Source organism: Varroa destructor, unplaced genomic scaffold (genome assembly GCF_002443255.2).
Source record: "Varroa destructor unplaced genomic scaffold, Vdes_3.0 BEIS01000004.1, whole genome shotgun sequence".
Taxonomy (NCBI): domain Eukaryota; kingdom Metazoa; phylum Arthropoda; class Arachnida; order Mesostigmata; family Varroidae; genus Varroa; species Varroa destructor.
The window spans coordinates 48,431,611-48,453,063 of record NW_019211457.1 but is presented as its reverse complement, the minus strand read 5'-3'; the positions used below and the strand labels follow the sequence as shown (position 1 = coordinate 48,453,063).

Here is a 21,453-nt window from a genome sequence, read left to right as displayed (position 1 = left end):
TATATATACCGGGATCACATTTTCAGAAAAATTAAGAACGTAGTTGTCTACGCTGTGTAATTACTTTTCGAATGCTAAACTGGTACATTCGACCATTTCAACATTTGTTGTTGTCGCGATTGACGCTGCATCCAAAATTTGTATTAATCGATTCTTGCGTTTTAATTTAAATAGGTATCAAAAAGTTGTGTTTCAGGTATGTGCTTCAACATTAAAGAGAAAAGATGTACATTATCAGGAAGTACTCCTGTTTTGAGAATTCGAACTTCACTCGACCTAAAAAAGTGGAATTCGGCACTATGTCGGGCGACTCTTCTTCCTCGTTTAACTTTGTAATTTTTTGACAAACAACAGAACGAAAGACTGCCAAAATTTTAGGAAACTTCCGACGATGAAAAATATCTTTGTCTGTAGCTGACACGTTTGCTCATAATGGACTAAAATCTGTGTCGAAGGAACTTTTCAGTATAACTCTTTCGAACTATATACGGAAAACCGTCGATAAATAAAACGGGGATCTTTTCAGACACGGACAACGCGTTTTCTATTAAAGGAGATCGTAGATAGTTGTTTCTAGATTGCTGCTGTGGCTTTTCAGAGGCTCTACTTATTTAGAAATTAATAATAAGAATCCAACATATATCTTTAAGTTTGTTTTGCATTAAATAGCAGTCTTTTGCGTATGCTCGAGGGCCAATCACAAAGTTTTTATATAAAAGAAAATTACCATTATTTGCTTTTTGGCTAAAATTTTAACAACAGCTTTTTGTATGTATTTACATAAGATCACAGAATTTTGGAGTGAGCCTTGAATAAGCAATTTTTATACTACCGCTATACTAATACTATATTTATACTAACTACTACTATTCCAAAGTAGATGCTTTTACGACATGTAAGTGGAAGTGACGTAAGCATCTAAATGATGTTTATTTTGACGAAATAATCTAATCCCTATAACACGGATATGTAGAGATGCGACAAATTTTGGAAAATATATTCTTAACTAGAATGATCAGTAAATTTGTTATATCATTAGAATAATTATATTTTGTTTTTAACCTTGAAGCAGTTCAAATAAAATTAACATCTAACCGGTTTTATTCACTTGCTAACATTTGTGTCACTAAATGTGAGGCCTCACTCTCAGCTGTGCCACATGTATAGCACACACACATAATATTTAGTGAGTGCCCAAGGTGCCAAAATTTACTATTCACGTTATGGACACTCGCGGGCCCAGCAATTCAAGACTACCCTCCATTTAAAGAGGAGCACCATCAAAAAATGAGGTTAGTGATGGCGAGCAGCTCCCGTTCCATAAAATTTTGTGCTAAAATCGTAGCATACTATACCCGCACCTAACTCTTTTTGCATTCCTTGTGCACAATGTTTGAGGACACGGTTCTGCACAAAGATGATATTTTGTGGACCTTTTTTTTTGTACGCCAGAAAAAATACAAGCGGATAAAAGGATTCAGTTTTTTGGCGGACATGTTGCCATTGAATATGTTGAATCGCCATAAAACTTGAATAAAGAACCACCATAGAAAGTGAGCTTTAACGCTTAAGGAGATTTTTAGAATCCCGTAACGTGGTCAGCGGTTCGCTGTTCGTACTTCTTTATGATGGCATGCCTCTGGGTAGCATTGCATAAAGAAAGGTAATAATTTCCTGTTATAAGAACTCCACTTGGTGTGGGGCATGCTGGCGACCGTTTATGTTTTGCACCAGTCTGATAGCCATTTCTTAAGCTTTCTACGATCAATATTTCGTGCATTGATATTGTCTCCTTGAATCAAGCGTGTAGTGTGTGCGTATATATGCAACTTCGCGATCAGAAATCAATATGGGCCATAGACAAGGTCTATTTCCTTGATCATCTAGGGCGATTTTCAAACGTTATCTGAGCTGAATAATACAATAGCTCCAAGTAAACTTTTCGCTGTACGATAGAAGTTTTACAAATTATTTGTACATATAGCCCACAAGTAAGGCAAATCTTTTACTTGCTCAAGTGCTGTTGTTGTTAAGGGCTCCACATAGCCCGTCAAAAAATCAAGTTATAAAAACTCGCAGGAACTTCTATAGCTAGGGGTGCTCTCAGAACTGAATCCAGACAAGATTCCTAGAAAAATGCTAGTATCAAAATAGCTCGATAAGGTGAAGCTCACGTATATTTGTTCGTCAGCCGTGCAGTGATTTTATGGACGAAACTTATATAATTGGTACCCTCGGTCTTCGTGGATGCATTTCTGTTGGTGACCCAGCTATTGACGTAGTATTAATGGAAGTATGCTACGTTTACTGAAATACTGATAGTGCTGCAAAACACTGAGCTATATCTTGAATCACTGTATTTTGATATATGGAAGTTGAACTTCTTTAATCACATAAATTGTGCTAGGTATATGACTTTTTTAAGCCTAAATACTCTTAACTTGAAATGTTGAATTAGAACGAAATAAAATACATAAAAGAACGAATACTTTTCCGTTCGCGTGCTTGCCGTGCTATTTAAATGCTGTCATTTTTCTAATCTATGCCATTCTATTTAGTGCCAAGTTGAATTAAATCCAATTAAGAATAAGCAGCGCCGAATCTTTTCCGAAAGCTTTCGTATATTGTTTTGTTGAAGATGCTGCCACTTTTTTACAGCAATCTCACTAATATACTCGGTAGCATTACGTCCTCAGTAAGTACCTTTGCTGCTTGCTTTCCTTTTGCTGTGCTAAGCTCTTCGAGGAGTGCAAGGACTGCCTGTCACTAAATGTTCGAGTGTATGTTTGCTAGTATATATGTTCATGAGTGTGTTAGTGTGCTGTGGTAGTGGTCTGTATACACGGGGAGTGTCCTCCTCCTTCGTCGCCATCGGTATCCTATCGTGGCGCTCGGAGACACTCTCTCGCTGCCGCATTTTCGCATCAGGGTTTTGGGGTTTCCAAAGGAGAGCAACGGTGAATGAGTGGGCACACGAAGGTGTAGTGACACGGCATGCGGAATACGGGAAGTTGGTAGACGGCTGGTGACTTGGTTGTGTGAATTGAGTGCCAGAGTGCCTTACTTCGGACTCGCTCCCCTCAGTCACTCAGCCAGCCATCCGTTCGTTCGTGTGTCTGGCCCGTGAGTGTGTCACCCTCTCCCTCTTTACCCCTCACCAGTGGCGGCTCCTGTATGTGTGCGTATGTGTCCTGCTTGTCGAGTACCAAGTGCTGCCTTCGAGTGTTTGACTCCAGGATGGCGGCATCCTGTCCCACTGTGTCCCACGGGCCTGGCCAGGCCTGGGGTAGCGGTTCGAGCGGAGTCGCGAGTATCTGTTGGCTCCTCCCCTCTCTCCTCCCTGTGAAGGCGGAGCTTCAGTTGTCGAGCGACCGACAGAGTTGACTGTTAGAGTAACTTCAACGCTTCGTAAGTCGTTGTCGCCGAACGCGTATAACTTGTCGGCAAGTGTCAGGCAACACTCGACTCGAGCGGAACAGTGGTTCGCTCGCGGCGATTATTTGTGCACAGACAGACTTGACTCAATGGACAAGGTGGAAATGTCCTGATTACTGTGATCTGTGTGGTTGCTAACCAGGAAACGACAGGCTAGGGAGCACTAGAAAGTTGTTAAGAAGTGTGTGTCGCGCGTCATAAGGTGTGGAGTGCATGAACCTCTGGACTGTCAGGAGAAAACGAAAGTGGGCAGGAGAGGTGACGACTTGCCTTGGGGACACAGAACAACAACAACTGTCAAAGCCTCAAGGCTTAAAAGAAAAGCTATGGACGCTACTCAACACACCGCTCACTCACAACCCCCACAGTTCACCAGTGGTGAGTTACTTCAGCTTTTGACTGAACTGTCACTGAACCATCGAACCGCCTGTCGTGCCAACAGCAATTCACGACGTATAGTCATTAATTTGGAAGGACGTCAGCATGCGCTTGTTCAACTGGTTCATTGGCATCGTAATGCGAAATATTTACTATAACAAACATACTTAATTGGTATTTATAAATTTTACGTTTTATTATGGCTCTGCGTGGTTGCCCTTTCTGTACCCCAGTCTGAGGCGGTGTGACCACATACCGCTACCACGTGGTTGAACTACTGTCATGTGCGTATGTGCTTGACTTCAATCAGTAGCTTAATAGAACTCTCTAAAGTAACATTTTACAATACGGCACAACAAGCGGCGAACGAAGGACCTTGTAGTTACGCGATAGTCCTTTGCCATGCGCAAATTTAAGGTAACATGAGTCCAGTGTTCGGCGGCTCAGAAGAGTCTGGAGGCGGTGGGGTAGCTGGAATGGGAGCAGAACGATATCAAAGGACCCCGAAATGCGCCCGTTGTCGCAACCACGGTGTGGTGTCGGCGTTGAAGGGGCACAAGCGCTACTGCCGCTGGAGAGACTGCGCCTGTGCCAAGTGTACGCTCATCGCCGAGAGACAGCGGGTCATGGCAGCTCAGGTGGCCCTTAGGTAAGAAATAACACACTTGTACATATGATGAAAAAACCAACGCGATCACTTTCTGTTAAGTCTAGTAAGTACACTGGTGTTTAGTTGTACGTTAGTATAATTCTCACTTTCGAGAATGATTTTTTTCGTGCTATCTTCTAGAAAGGCAGATTACGCTTAACAATCCCGGTCTAAATAGGCAGCGGTTCCACCGATAATTTCCCTTAATTCGATAGATTGTTTTGAAAGAGTGGGGCCCGATTTGTAAGTTTTTCAGTATAAATTAAGCGTTCTACCAAAAGTATACCTGATTTAAATTGGTTTCGTTTTTCTGACACGCATTACGTTCAGGAGACAACAAGCGCAGGAGGAGAACGAGGCTCGCGAGTTGAGCGTACTTTACGGATGTCACGAGGGAATCATGGCAATGCATCGAGCAGGACTCACCTTTTCAGCAGCCATGTCCCACCTGCTTGGGGGTAAACGGTCAAAAGAGGGACAGATCCCCACTGATGACCTCAACACCACTGCTGCTGCCACTATCTCCAACAACTCCAGTGAAGGTGACAAGGACCCTGCTGCTGCAGTAACAGCTACAGCTAATGTTGGTTAGTAAAATACATTATTGCGTTTCTTAAAAGTATTTAGCTATTCCTGAACAAAAATCTACTTTTCAGACCGGGTGTTCCTACATACGAATTCATTGTGTACGTGTACATTTCTAGGTAGGAAGTATATAGGGAAAACTATTGAGCTCTATAAATTCCTCAGTGTCGCAATTTAATATTGTTGGTTGTAACTCGTATTTCTGTCCTGTTAAGATATTTAGGGAGTCTTACGTTTATTATGCAAGGTCGCTTTTACAAAAGATAATATAATTCATCCATCAGGCGTACAAAGCACGAATAGTTAAGTCTTCTTCGATCTCCTTCTCCGCAACTGTGAAGCTAAATTCAGTTTCCTAAGTATGCGGATGAGTAAGTGCGACAGTGCGTTATCTGCCTATGTGATTATGATCTATCTATCTGCCTTTCGTTCTACTAATGGTTGCTATGGCTTCCTACTGAAGCTGTTCGCAACCTGAGAAGGTTGCGTGAGCCTCTTCCCCACTTTTGCGCAGCGAAGATCTTATCAGTATTCACAATTACCGATGTTTGCTGGTACCGCCATGAAAAGCTCTTCGAACATCCTTCTTCAACACAACTGCACACCGCATAGCCCACGCTCCATCCTGTCCCATGATGTATCGTCAACGCTGAATACACAGTGTTAAGAATAGTTCGAGTTAAGGCAGAGCCGTTTGTTATCTTCGAATATGTCATAAGGTGATGTTGTCACTGAATTGTTTGGGAAATGACGCTTCTCTGTTGTACGCAGCCTCCTTCTGCAGCACTAAGTTTCAAACTATCGAAGCAACAATAAGCAAAATGTTGCGAAATAATGCAAAATGTGACAGTGATTTCAGTTGCGTTGGTCATCTGCTCACTCGGAACGTCAACGACAACTGTCTAATCAGGATAAAGCTATAAATTGAAACGTAGCTCCATGTTATCGGGTGGCTGTTTGTCCACAACCCAACGCTGCCAAAGTTCTCCTCCATTTTCTTGTCATAATTTATTTCTAACCGAGAGCTCGGTGACGTTCTTGGATCCCTAAGTGTTGACAAACTGGACTCAGTTCTTGTACAAATTTCATACGGTATACGAAGTATAGCCAAAACGCATGCGGTACTAATTATTGATAAATGTCAGAATATTCTCACAGCCCGAAGGATTCTAATGTTAACCATCGAATGGGGGTAGACGTTTTCTAGATAAGTTCAATGGCATGAATTTTGCTTTCATGTATTTACTGAAGGACCCTGAAGCTTGATACAAATAACACTTCATAAATGACTATTTTTTTAAACAGTAGTTTAATCATATTCTAAAGAACTAAAGGTTTGACACTCGCATGCGCGAGTCGTTGAAAAGTCCGCCACAGGTGGCCGCTATAAGAATACCACTCGATTATTCATTTCAGTTTGGAAACGGAGCATCCAAAAGTTGTTTTAGGTGCTTCAATCGGTAGCCGTTCGCCTTGAGAATTTCCATTTGTAAATTATTCCTATTGTTCGGATCCAACGGTTCAAACACCACAAAATTCAAATTAAGCTGCAGGTGATTTTACGAGGCAGAGTATGTTCATGCGTTCAGCGAGACATTTTAGTTCTTACTTTCCATTTACCGTGGAATGACGCCGTAATTAAGTTGCTAAATAGTTTCAAACACTATAGTACTCTCTGCTAGCACCGTTTCTGGTTTTTGTGTAACTGCTACTCGATACAGAACTTACCTATTCTTAAAATGCTAACGGCCTTTTTATTGTTAACAGCCGTCACCTTATCTTAGGGCTCCTAAACAAGGCATTTTAATCCATGCATTGTAAGTCATCATCACATCGTAAGTAACGTAATCCATGTAAGTCACTAAGTGTCTTCTATGATAGGTGCTATTTGATCCCATTGCGTTTGATTTTCTATTTGACGATGGATTCTTGAGCGGTATGGCTCAATCTGTCACCGCGGGGTGGGCTCTGGGTCGGTGAGTGACTTGCAGTCACAAATAGGAATACGGGTACACTTTTCGTTGTGTTGAATTCACTTCCAATCCAGAGGACCTCTTTTACCTTTGATCGAAGCCGAAACTTCGCGGAGTTCTGCTGGGCAGAAATGAGAGACGATCGGCGTGACGTGAAGTGCGATAACACCTAAAATACGATCCTTGTATAACGTATATGATGGATCGCCAAATGAACTTGCTCTTCGAGGAAGCGACGGTAGTGTCTTAAGCGGGTTGTGCGTTTGGTTATTAAGCCAAAACAAGTATATATAAACTTAGCTTATAATCTAACAATCTATACTACAAATACAACAGCTAACAATAATTACATTACTTTTCAAGCCGAACATCTCTTCAATAAAAGTAATCATGCTGATAACCAACCAGTGACATATTCTTACTGCTTCCTTTGCTGATAGCTATGTGATCAGCAGGCAGGAATATAAATCAACAATCAATAGATGGTTTATTCCAAATCCTGCAATCGTGTTTTTGAGGGAGAAGATAAGAGGACCTTGATCGCGTTTCATTTCCTGCTGCACTTGTCGGTTGTGGACCTCAGCAGTGTTTGCTTTCTACTAATAGTACCTACTCACATTTCGAACACAGTACATAGCTTCGTGACCAGTGCATGGAGCAGCTCTTGACGAAACCGAATCGAATTGGAGAGGAAACAAGCATTGCATTTTTGCAAACTGCAATTTTTGAACCCGATGTTGGAGCTCGGTGTTCCCAAGGTAGTGAGGCACCAGTTAAACTCGCGGCAAGCCTAGCTGGATCCGTCAAAGCGTGTATGTATATATGTGCGTGCGTGTGTATTTACAATGAGACTACGACAAGCACCACACTTGTGGTCGCCTGCTCAAGTCGGATCTCGAATGCATCTTCGTACATCATTGTGTCTTCCTTGTAGCTTGTTGTCTCCGTTTCGTCAAGAGGGCACCGCCGATTCGAATAAAGCCGGTTGTGGCTTGTAGTGTCCGCAGGGGCCTGTGCTATATTCGGTGCACAACTGCTGAAAATCGTGTAGCCAGCTGAATAATGCTCAAATCATGAATATGAACGACGTTGCGCCACTACAGGTAGTAGTCGGTCATTGCTCAGCAGTTGTCATGTGTTACGATGCAAGGTAACCGACAAACGCAGGTCGGTCGGTCATCAGCGCGAGATGAAGAAATGCATCGTAGAAAATAGGCAGTCGGCAAATCTTCTTTTAGAGCCAGCGTTGTCATCGCAGCCGCCTCTTGTCGTGAATAAAAGAGGGCGGAGGGACTGGCTAAATATGAATGTTGCAGTTCATGCTAATCCAGTGTCGCAAGTGTTCGATTGACTGATTGAACACATTCGATCCGCGCCACTCAACTATGCTTGGGGCGCATTCAGTCAAGCGCTAAATCATGTAGTTAACTCACCATAGGCTACTGTACTTTGAAACATCAAGGGCCAATAAACGAACATCGTGCTAAAGTCGATAGAGAATGACTCAAATGCTCTCGCATTTGAGATACCCAGACTAAAAGTGTCTAAACTGCATTTATTACGTTCACTATTAATGATTACTTTTTTTTTTACAAATAATTTGCCAAGCAAATGGAACATCAAGTCAGTGGACCTTTGGCAAGTTAAGGGCTGTGAGTCGCCAATGTAGAACTTGTCATTTTATAACAGCTGCTGTTGATATCTCACACTGGTACTTTACATTAGCTTCAATGAATTTTACATAGTGTTACATCATGATTTATCATCCTTAAAGTGAACGATCGGATGCACGCTGTTTGAACAGATACTCTTTCACTAATCTTTGCATATATGTTGTACATAATGCTATTAATATGTGAGGCTATTTTTACGAGTATATACTGCAGAAGCGGTAACTGACTTCGATGGATGTGGGCCTTGGTGCAAATCCTCTACAAACATGGTGTTCAATTGAGTCGAGAAGGAAGCAACTTTCCATCAGCGACTCTATCTTTGTTCGAAAGCAGCTAATATAATAACTAGCTGGTAGCAGAAGGTGACTGGTGCTCGGCGGAAGGCAGATCACGCTGCTATTAGTGCGAGAACGTGCTTAGGACTCCTTTTCCCACCAGAGTGTGTTTGTTCTGGAGGAGTACGATGTCGATAAACGAGGATGTGGTCAGAAGAAGACGGCAGACACATTGCTAGCAATAGCAGCTGTAATATAGTAGTGAGAAGATCACTTAGATTTACCGATGGAGTCGCCGTGTAGGGCCAATATGTTATCAATGGGAAGCGATCAGTGGATATATGATGTTGGTGGAGCTCGTGCGCGCGAGTTCGTACGAGAACACACCCAATCAGTCAGCCACCAACGTATTGACCAACGCCTGTCAGACGACGATCACACACGCACTGATCTGGTCGGGCGCGCGCCGCGTGTTTACATTAAACACATTTACCGCTGCTGCCGCTCTCTAAGAGATTCTATTCGAGTAAAAGAATTAGGAGCAACGGGAAACGGTGAAACGTGAACAAAGCTGGGCAATTCTAATGACCGCAAGTAGCGATGATGATAATGGTGCCGACTACGAGGGGTGGCGGCGAACTAAATAAGAATATAGAAGATATTTTGGCCGATGCGAGGAAGGACTGTGCTGGGGTTTTGGGAGCTGAGAAACGATGGTAGGTAGTGCAAAGGATAATTGATATCCATATGGGGCAGCGGCAGTGTGAATTGCTTTATTGGGGGGTGGTAGCGAGCCAAAATAGTGAGAGATCAGGAGAAATCAAGAGAGATATCGGGCTTGTGAATTAAACGGTGTCCCTCTACTTCTACTACCACTTCGAAAATTACAAGCTGCTTAGTTGGCAAAGATGAGTTGTGCAGCTCCCGTTTGAGGAGGGAGAGAATGAGGCAGGCTAGGAGGGAACTCACAAAGGGCGCGATGCATATTAGCCGAATTCCTCGCGAAGCTGAATCATGACGATACGAAAAGTTGACTTTGACGAACCGTATCCATATAAAAATTGCCAACCATTCCTACCTTCTTTGGCAGCTTTGATGGCTGAAGCAGTTATCGATGCAACATACTGCTTTCGTATTTTCTAAATCACATTGTCATCGAAACAGGATGTGAAAATTGATACACATAGATATAGAACGATACGATTATCAATACTTAATGCCCTGATTTCTTCACCAACACTAGTGGAAAATACAGAACAGGTACTATGTAACATATATATGTGTTACAAAAAACCGGACAACTAGAGATGCTGAGAATCATGCAAATACGAATTTTTAGTGAGCATAGTCTTTTTGCTCGCCTTTCTCTTTTCGTAGTTTAATACGGTTTCATAGTTCATCTAGGTGACGCTGTGCGCATTACGGGCCATCGTAATAAACCCCCGATGAGTGGTGGCGATGAATGTCACTGTGATGATGATGATGACATGATGGCTGACGACGGGAGACAACGGAGTTGAATCAGAGCATTTCGACACCCCCGGCGAGGGCGTTATATTTTTACGAAGAAATAAGCGAGTGTCGTTGTCAGGATTTGTACTGGTTGGTGTCAAATGAATCGACCACTCCCTCAGAGAAGAGCCCATACCCAAAGAAGGGAAATATGTGGGCACATATCTACGATGGTCCAAATGATGATGTCGTTTGTGAAGTTTCAGCTGTGTATGTCAGTGTATGTGTGTGTGTGTTAATTTTCCGCTTCGTGCATCTCGAGTCAGTGAGAAGAGAGCTTGGCCTTGCCACGAGAGCAGAAGTAAAGTACTTGTGAACTTCGTATTACAGCAGCCCCCAGGTATAGAGCAATCGTCATAGAAAGTACTAGGCATAATAGGAATTGGGTAGGAAAACAAGACTGGGACTCAAACAAACAAGAAAGTGATGTTATGGTATTGGAATCAACAGGATTAAGTTGCTGTATGGTATGCTTTGTTTAAATGAAAAACTAAAAACCCTCTGAAGCAGATTATGCTGCAATACCAGGAACGATAATCTTACATTCCGGCACAGTGTGATAGTCCTCAAGTCTACATTATAACATGCCACTGTGGTTCCATTCACCAGCTAGCGGTATGATATTCTATTAGATCAATTAGTGAAATGCTTGAGAATATTTGTCGCGTACTCCGATAACGTGCGGTAGCAGTATATGAAATTAAATTGATTTACCTTCTTAGAAAAGTCTTACCTATTGCAACAGAGTCCAGAAAATGCTGATATTCAATTACGCTAACTATTTAAGGGACTGCACATTTTTGGTTTAATTATTTAAAATTTACTCTGCTAATATAGTTATTATTAAACATAAGCAGAATAGTTTTCACTATTTTATTTTAATATCTCGTTTATTTTTATTTAAAACAAACATTTGTTTAATCGACAAATGAAAGAAAGGTGTGTATGCAGGCTTGTATGTATTTATGAAGTATGTATTTAACTGAAACTGTTGTCTACGCCCAAAAGTCGAAGCTACTATAGTAGGTTTCTAAAAATTCGGGTAAACTGTAGAAGGACGGGAAACATACACGACAAGGACAATTGAATTGTAATCTTGATATATGATTGACTTTCGAGGCCACTCTAGTATGAATACCTAGAACAGTAAGGCAAAGGCACTTAGAATTTGAATGCTTTTTTTAAAAAGAAAGGGGTACTCCGATGAAACAGAGACGATCGCATTCGCTGAAGTACGGACGGCCTTTTTGGTAAGAGACAGTATAATTATAATTCCCTGTATTCAAAACGTTATTCACAGATATCGTCGAGCCTACCATGTTCCGGGTGGATGATGAGCCTCTCGGCCTCCCTTTGATGGGAGTCGCCAAAATATATAAGATGTTATAAGATCGGACCTAGTGTCACCAGCAATGGTTGTACCAGAGGTGCTTGTTAGCCGTATATATATATATATGTCTGGATGAATGTCCCTGAGTATGTGTATACTTGGCGGAGATTGGATTGATCGTCTTTGGTGACGATCCACTTTTTGTAGTTTGTAGTTAAGTGGTTTTCTATTTCAAACGGGTGTCATCCCCGTCAGTCATATATACGCACATTGTCATAGTGAGTTTCGGTCTTGGCCTCAGTAGAAAAGCATCAGCGATAGAGCGCGAGGTGAGTCAGTATTGTGTCCCCAACAGCTTAGCTGCTGGTACGGCGTTCTCATGGAATCGCGTTTCAGGGTCGGCTAAGCGTCTACCTCAACAGGCTTAAGTAGGAAACACACGATAGGGGTAATTCCAGTGATACGACACATATTTGTAGTTTAGCAATCTATATATATATATATATATATATATGTCTGCGCACATGAGGGTTTACGCCAATTCTTCAACCTTCTTAATATGGGTACCCCTTGCCCCTTTTAATTTAGGTGAGTACTTTGTAAAAATATATTTGTGTAACGAAGTATATGTTAGCCAATTCTGCCCTGCTTGTTATAATCTGCGTTCATAATATAACGCGTAAGTTAAAATGTATTCAGTTTGCAAATAAGCTTAAGTCAGTGAGTCACTAGTTGGTAGCGGTAATCTTACCATATGTGTGGTCTTTGTGTAGTCCTTAATACTCTTTTGTAGTGATGAGAGATCCAAAGCAGTACACTTCATGGGTTCACTCACCAGCGGTCAGCTGCGCCTGGATGACAATAGACCTCAGCGACAATAGTTCGTTGAGTGTAATGTGTTTGTTGTTCTGACTATGTTCCCAGATAAGAAATTCTATCTTGGCCAGAATAGTTGAGATACCGAATGAAAATGCTAGCTAATCAGAATATACTTAAGTGCGAATGACAATCGACCTGTTGTAGTAGATCTTCGACAACAACAGCGACTTACTATTGCTGCTGCTCGACAACATGGCTTAACCTATTCCCTGACCCAAGTCACCCCAGCTAGAGTCTATTATGCTTCAACGTAGTCCCTTCGCAATAGATTCTCGGGCCTTTTTATGGCACATAATGGCAGTGGTCTAACTGGATAGCTGTTGGCGCAAAGAGGAGACAGGAGACCACGTACCGAAGGTACGTGACACCCCCCGACAGTCATAGGAACGCGCAAACCATCAGTGGTGGCATTTCACTCACCCCCTTTTTACCGTCTTTTTCCTTTATATTTGTAAGGCCATCACCCATCGGGTACTAACATCTAAAAAACTATTGTGATATACTCAAGGACCTACTGTAATACATGGTAATTCATAAAACGAATACATTTGAACCAACATAAAGATGTTGACAGTCGCACTAATACGACTGATAAATATTTTCAGCAGGACCCAAGGCATCTTTTGGGATTCGCGTCCGTCAGAGGCAATGATCGAGCTCCACATTATACTCGAGGCAGATATATTTTTTGGCCGGTACCGAATATTGAAATTGTCCCCTTAGGATCGGATAGCCTGCCAAGGTGTCGGTGGATTCCCCCGGACTGCCCTGCCCAGCTTCGCGCCTGCTGCTGCAGCCGCCGCTATCGCCGTGGCATACCATCCCTTTGGCACTAGCCCCTCTTCTCTCCCCCTTTTCGTCCCTTTGCCCCTTTAATGCCAGCAGGAGGAATGTTATCCTATCGTCGTCGCAGGAAGGAATGCTCCATAAGAAGTTCTTCCCCCTGCCGCTGCTACTGCCGGCGGCCTTCTGCCAGCTCACTTATAACCTTATCCTTTGATATGTCATATCGCTTGCTGTCCGACTTGCGAGCCGCCAGCAGCAGGCTGGTCTGCCTGCTGATGCTGAGTGTTGGACAGGGTTCTGCCTCTGTGTATAAGCCGTATCTCTAATATTATATGATTGCTCTTCCCTTCGTTTATCCATTTCCCGCCCCGTTGCGACGACGACGTAAGTCATGACCGCATTTGTCAGCGGGGCTGCCCTCGATGAGCTTTAGGTGCTAACGTGCTCCATGCGTGTCATATTAATGTTATACAGCAAAGTGTAAGTACACGAAATGTGATGTCTGTCCTACTGTAGTCCTTGGCTTCTTTCATCGGACATTATTAAAAAATCTTATCTAGAACTATTTCATTCCCCGTATCTAGTGGCTCGGTTAGTTTGTTTAGCTTCTATATCTAGTGTAGAAAACTTAGGCTTTCATCAAATACGCCCCATAAATACATGTCTGGAAGCGTGCGAAAAAAATATGAGTGACGAATTTTTATTGCTTTACATTTTTTGCCAACACAATCAACACCGTGTAACAGTCCGTTTGCTCTAACTGTACTGAATTCAACAGCTGTAACTGAGGTCAATGGGGTTCGTCCTTGAGTCTGTGGCAAATCCTCTTGAGTTCTAATTTGAATCTCTCTATCTCTGTCCCACTCACTCACTGGCGATGACGTTAAGCGTTCACTTCGGACTGCTTCGGACATTCGAGAGACACGACACCCCCACCACGAAAAGCCGCGCCAGTGCAGGACGCCAACTAGGAAATAGACAAGAGAATCGGATGAAGCAAAACGCAGATGATGGAGGCGGGAAATGAGACATGTTTCATTCTTCCTACATGGAGATTGCTCCAGCTCAATTTGAGGAACTGAAAGGACAGTGGCGAACTGAACTCAAGAGATAGTGACTGACATAACAGATACAGACGACACCGCGTACTCGGAATCTCTCTCAAGTTGTTTCGAATTGAAAACGAAAACGACCACATCACCTCGAAACGAAACCACTGAGGTTGCAGCTGAGGTGAAATTTCAATTGAGTCTCGAGGGCTCTTCACGGAACGCGTACCGCCACCTCCAGCACCCCCTGCTCTTGCTGTTCCTGCGCTTGTTACACGAGCCAGTTGTTGGTTTGCCCTAGTCGCCGCCGTCTCGCTCTGGTCAGGGCCCGATTGCTACCAGTCACCATTGGTTGAGTCTCCTACTAGCCAGCTGGTTGTGATTGTGCCACAACCTTGTGCTCAATTTAAAGGCGTTTTCCAAGCCTAAACTAAGATCCCAAACTGTCTTTACCTTCACCCTCGATACACGTGTCGTAACAGTGCTACTTATACTCCGCCCTTTCATAGCGATTACATAATATGATGATACATGCCCAATCTCTTGCTAGCATCCTCAGTTCCTGAGAAATGTAAAGATGACGTTCCTTGACGGGTTTCAACGGAACGAACGAAGTAATAATACGGACTGAATCGACCATTGATAATTTAACTTTATTATAAAGTTAAATAAATTTCGGAAATACGATTTGCTTATACACTTCAAGTGGACTAAATACAAATATTTTCAACCTGTGTAACTTATTTGGATAAGCGAACAACTGGCGTAAAAAATGTAATTTGCTGTACCTAAAATAATGTTTTGTACATATAGGCTGTACACTTTCATTTGTAAACATTCTCTGGTTGACGCTTTCTTCGTTCTCTCTTTAGGGGCATTTGCTTTCAGTTGCTTACTCCGAGACCTACACAAGAATGGCAGTTGTTGACATAGTGACGAGTTGAGAATTCAACAATTCAATACCAAACAATTAAACTTACTATTGTGTTGACATACTTTTTTCAGCCAAGAAAGAATATTATGGTCGCCTAGGGACCTCTGTGTCTATAGGACTATGGGCGGAAATTTAAATTACTATTATTAGACGTCGCATTTGTCATACAGCTGTTGGATGTCATTCTGTGCCTTTTTGTAGCGTCGATGACACGCTCTATATTTCGTAGTGCGAGTTTATGCATTTGCAACGCTACTTAACGCTCCAGTTAGCTCGCATGTTACTAATAAAAAAAAGAAGTTACGTTTTTGAGATCACACCAACTAGTACGATATACAGTATAATATGAATCTATATATTATCTAACTGCACATTGTGTGTTTTGAGCTTCGCCTTTTTGTGTACCAACACGTTATGGTATTGTTTTGTGCTATGTTGGATTTGACAGTTCGACACCAAACCGCGGGCTGAAACTGGCAACCATGTCATGGTATCCTTAGAAAAGCTTCTCGATTTTATCAGTGTCATGGTGTACACCCACCGAACGGGTACATGAGTGCCAGCATACTATCATAAAGCTGGCCATGGCTGTTCGATATCGTGGCTCGTCCGCGATCTGCATAGAAATAACAACGGTGGCCTCGGACACTTCTCCGTTCTAGTTCAACAACTTGATTCTTCTTCTTCGTCTGCTCACCACAATCGTCCGCACCAGTTCCTTGCTCGTGATTCCATTCACCCTCTTCCACCGGCAACCAAATCTTCTCTTGATGTCGCGTCAGTTGCGATCGTGCTGACTGCTACCGTGGTTTTGTCTCTTGCTGCCATTTTTCCACAGCTTCTACATCCCCATTGCTCTCCCCTCTTCGTTTGCATCCCCTATTCACTTGGTCTGACCCCCGCGACACAATCGCTGTGTTCTATCTTCCCGTTTCCCGTAGCAGGCTTGTTCTCCCTACGATGACGCTGGCGGCAGTAGTGGACTCGGCGGTGGCTGGTGCCGCTTTCAAGCTGACTACTGCTGCTACTGACACCTCGGTCGGTCTTCTCGCTTCTCGAGATCTGCTACGCTTGTCTACATCTCTTGGTGCTTGCCATTGCCATAAGCTGCTTTACTATCCACCTTCTTTCCTATAGCGGCAGCAGCACCATCGACTGTCGCCGCCGCAGTGACAGCAGAAGCGCGACTCAGGATTCTGCTTCTATTAGCTCCAGATACAGCGCGTCGAGACTCCGTCCTCATACACACTTACAAGATTGCTTACAAGCACACAAGCAGTGCGTAGGGTGCTTTTTCATCGCTAGATTTATCGAGTTCTCGGTAATGGTGTGCGTTGCGTTTTTATTGCCTACAGTGGAGCCTTAGAGACATTTAGCTGATTTCCTTACTTGACTGCCATTGTTATCATAACCGTCCCAGATCATCGATTCCCATTAAGTGGAACACATCACCTTGTGGTTATTTTAGTATTAGTTTCACAATTGTCTTGTTACGATTACGGCCGTTAATAGTGGCTATCGTTATTAATTAGTTGTTTGGTTTGAAATGAGGGCTGAGATTAGGAAAATGGCCACCAAATATACATAGATAAGTACATAATACAAAGTTCGTATCATTGATATCTGATAAATATCAGGTGAAAATCGGACTGCAAGCAAGGTGTATAAACATGAGCCTCATGTCACACACGTACATTTGAGCGTAAACGTGTTATGGCACCTAACGGATGCTTCACGCAGCTTTAACGACCTTCAGTCAGAGGTGTGAATATCTGAACATGAAGTACACATAGCTGCCTATATCGAAAGCACGGTACTGGCTTCTGTACTCTCTCTCTACTTGGTATACCTGGAATACCTTACGAAAATAAATCGCTGCATGTTTTATATTAACATTCGCGGTGTCATTAATATGGTCGTTGTTTTTCCTCCATTATAAGGCTACACTGCCGTATAGCGTATATCAAAGCTCTAATCAACAACTTTGTATGGGAAGCCCCCGGGCGAGATGTTAACACCTGCTGTGTCAGACTGCATCCTTTCTATCTCAGTGGATGAATAGGAGTCAGCACCTCCTCAATTGGTCACTAAGAGATTTCAGTAGGAAACCCCACTGTGAAGGGTGGCCCTGTATATGGATGATACCATTATAAGAGAGTACTGTATGATTGAATTACGCCGCAGGCAAATTATAATATGCCTCAATACAACATCGCACCTTTCCAGTGTCATTTCGTTCACACTTGGCAGAGATTCAAGCCGCCAAACCCAAACAGTGCGTATCCACCAGTGAAAATGAATTGAAGCTGCCATAGAGAGCAAATAAAGTATCCCGTGTGTTCAGTACAAGGATATCTGTGTCAGCTTTATACAAAATTAACGGTGTTCAACAACTCATTTCGCTGCCTGCTGGTGAGAACCTATAAATTCTGCTGGCTTCGACGTAATTATATCAAACGTGTTGGCAATGACTGCTATGCAACCACAACCATGGAATAGATTTGCACAATTGACGCGTCAGCGAAGGATGCCCATTGGGTTTCACTAGCTTTTTAGCTCTTCTTGTAGATTTGCCTTCCCACCAGAACTGAACGCCCAGACTGTGTGATCTACCTGAGTATGCGATTCAATTCTTCGTTGTAGATTGCGCCTCGAGTTCCCAACGAAATGTAGAAGGAGAAAAATATGCTCAGTTTGAATTTGCTCTGCAGTGCTGCAAGTGGCTTCATAACTAGGCCATATTCGAGAATTGCAAAGCTGCCTTAAAACATCCTTAGTAAAATTGTGCTTTGAAGTACACCAAATGGCAATTTTGGTGAATCCTGCTGACATGTACCTTTGACCCACCTGCCTCTCCGCTCTCTATGGGACTACATCTCTCGAAGCTATGTTCCGAAACGCTCGACTAAGCGTCTCCCAAAGCACGACTTGCTTTATTGTAACAATGAAATCAATTTCAAGGTTAAACTCGGTGGACATTCGTGTGTATATCCAATATATTTATATTGTTATGTTCGGCTGGCTATGGCTATTTACTGTTGTCAGTCCTGTTCGCATGGTTGTTGTTGTTGTAGTTCATATTAGTTCCCGATCGTGCTTTTCCATTCACACCGTTTCTACCCACTATGAGTCGTGCGATTAGAATTCGGCCCCTTTAGCATGGTAACGGATCAATCAACAACAACAGCCTATTATCACTATTCAGCCGAGACCTGAGGCGATGTTTAGGATGATGACGATAAAGTTACAAGTTTACTTCTATCGTTGCTAGTTTTGTTGTTGCCCGCTGCTTCTTCAGATTCAATATGGAGGATCAACAATAATAGGGTTTTTCAGCTTATCTGTGGAGTATGAAGGAATCAGCTTAAAGAAAGTAACGCGGGGTGCATGCAGTATTTTGGGGCGGGGCAACGATCACGACTGGTAGTCTTATAAGCAACATTTAGCTCTTATGAAGATCGATTACTTTCTCGACACTGTTGTTAAATTGGGACTGTGCATCCATGAAGGGGAATGGGAAAGTAAGGCGGCGAGGCAAGGGGCATGGGGTGAAAATTATGCGAGGTGCCATTTGGGACGTATCTGATAGACGACATGCCTATACTAACCAACTATAATTGCCAATAACAAACTAAAATTTGAATAGGATATGGAGTGGCTTAGCAGATGATGTAAAAAATTATTATTAGATGTAATATTAAGAGTATATTAATGCTGCTTCCAGTATAGTTAACAGAAAACAATTATGTAAATAGACGATAAAGCAGAAGTGTACAACGTAGAAACATCCCAAGAGTTTATAAGAAATATAACGCGTCACGTCTAATAAATCAATTCCGGATGCCCGCTCTTAAATTAGCCAAGCATGTCCTCTTCTTTCTTAATTGACCTAACGGGCCTAGAGTTTCCTTTTTTTGTAGCAATCGTGTACTCGAATATCGTATTGTATATTATAGAGCACAATAAGTAAGTAGATCTTAATCATCAATTTTCATTTGTTTAATATTGCAGAGTGGAAGAAGCTATTAACAGAAAATGCTGTACACGGTGTGGTGAACCTCTCCAGTCCTAACGACCCCGGTGCCACCGAACGTCGTGAAAGCAATAGCCCCGGAGGCCGTAAGGCCACCGGTGGAGGAGACGGACTCGAACCGCATCCGCCCACGCTCAATTCTGACGACAAAATCGATGAACAACCTCTTGCCTTGGATGTCGCCAGTGGATTGAACAATGGAACAAATATTGGGAGCAGGTCGCCCTCGGGCTGGGCCGAAAAAGACGCTATTGAGGCCACTTTTGTCAACAAAGAATCGAATTCTGTAAATAAACAACTTGCGCTATCGTCGCAAACTTCCATTGCAAGCAGTGTTCCTGGGGAAGGATTAATCAGGTAAAAATTTGCTTTTTTCCTTATAGAAACGACCGAAGTGTGTGCTTACTACAAGTAATATAGATGTGTGTGTGTCTTTAAAGATTTGATTACCTTTAAATCATCGTGATCAATTTAGTTGTAGTGTTTATGTACTAGAATCTAAATGTAACATGCTGACTGAATCAGAAAAAAAATTTACATTTAGTTTTATTGGTATATCTGAATCCAACACATAGTGTAATTATTGTATATTTTTCGTTTTCTTTGATTTGGTTTACTGATTTGCCAGGGGGTCACCATCACCGGCCGTTTCTCCTGCATCACTATGTACTTCGAGTAGCAAGTCCGACAACAAGCGTCGTCCTCTTGATACCCTTGCTAAGCTCTTTCCACATAGAAGTGCTTCATCATTGGCAACAATCTTAGCTCGCCATAAAGGAGACGTTTTAGCAGCTATTGAGGAACTTATGGCACCCGCTCAGACATCTCCGTCTCGACCACCCCCTTCACCATCGAGTCCTCCAGCTCGATCGTCGGCCTCACCAACTTCTTCATCTGATGACAAAGACTGTTCTACTACCCGAGAAGTACGCGCCGAGTCGTTGACCGGGTTCTCCACTGGCGATACTCCATCAGCTGTAAGTCAGGCTGCAGCAGTGTATTTCGCCGGACAATTTCGCGCAAATGGCCACCGAGGAGGTGGCGGCGGGACCCCTTACGCAGGGCTCGTACCTGGCCTGCCGCGTTCACTTCTTAGTCTTCCCGCTTACCCGGGCCTATTCCCACCAGCAGCGCCCCTATTCGCCAACCTGGCCACTGGGGGCAGCCTGCTCAACCTCAGGACGTGCGCAGACACCGAGGCCGAGCCGCTAGCCAAGAAAAGACGTTTTCCACCATCGTCACCAGGACATCAGATTGGAGGCGACTGGATGCAAGCACAGGTGCATAGTCCCGATTCGCAGCTTGGCTCACCTTTAGAAGTAAAGGAGTCCGAGTGATGCACCGTGGAAAAAGACTTTAGAAAAAAAAGAGTTTAAAAAGAAAATATAGAGGAGAAAAAGGGCCTAGCCGGTAGACGTGAGTGAGGATCTCCAACGAGCTTTACAATGAACTTCTAGATCCGCTTGGAGAAGTGTCGATTTATCGAAAGCAAAATGAAGCGAATTCTGGAAGTTCATCATCGAAATGGAAGAAGCCAAGGATGAGGCTGATTATTGAAGTCGGGGTTTATGGGGACAGACGGACAAGGAAACGGACTGAACTGAGTTCTGACCCGTTAACCGCTGTGAAGGGGCGACGTATAGCGTGCATCCGGTGTACTAAGTTTGCAGCACCGTAGTTATGGTGTTTGTTGTGATTAAGTGATCATTAAGCATACCTACTATTAAAAATTAATAATAAATGATCGATAATAAGCGTAATAATGATAATATTAATAATAATTATAATAATAAACGCAACATAAACAACTAAGTTTGTGCTCATTCAAAACTAGCAATTATTATTCGCGTAATCAAGACATATTATATGTCTAAGACTTTAGTTACGTCGTAATCAAGTGTTTATATATACTGTAAAATTGATGTAAGGCCCTTTCAAGACACGTTTTTCTGCATAGGTAAC

At 42.8% G+C, this 21,453-nt stretch overlaps 1 protein-coding gene across 2 annotated transcripts; it reads left to right on the top strand.

The window, feature by feature from the left end:
* Window positions 1-1,156: 1,156 nt before the first annotated feature.
* On the top strand, window positions 1,157-21,313 carry LOC111249753 (uncharacterized). 2 transcript variants are annotated; one of them, XM_086987562.1, is made up of 5 exons: window positions 1,157-1,292; window positions 4,231-4,462; window positions 4,793-5,049; window positions 19,470-19,848; window positions 20,120-21,313. In XM_086987562.1, exons 2-5 carry the CDS (start codon window positions 4,236-4,238, stop codon window positions 20,826-20,828), a joined length of 1,572 nt encoding a protein of 523 aa, XP_086843688.1. In that variant the 5' UTR covers window positions 1,157-1,292; window positions 4,231-4,235; the 3' UTR covers window positions 20,829-21,313. The 2 variants fall into 2 exon arrangements, with proteins under 2 accessions (XP_086843688.1, XP_022659764.1); XM_022804029.2 differs by lacking the exon at window positions 1,157-1,292 and adding an exon at window positions 3,269-3,813 and having other exon boundaries at window positions 20,120-21,312.
* The last annotated feature ends 140 nt before the right edge of the window (window positions 21,314-21,453 follow it).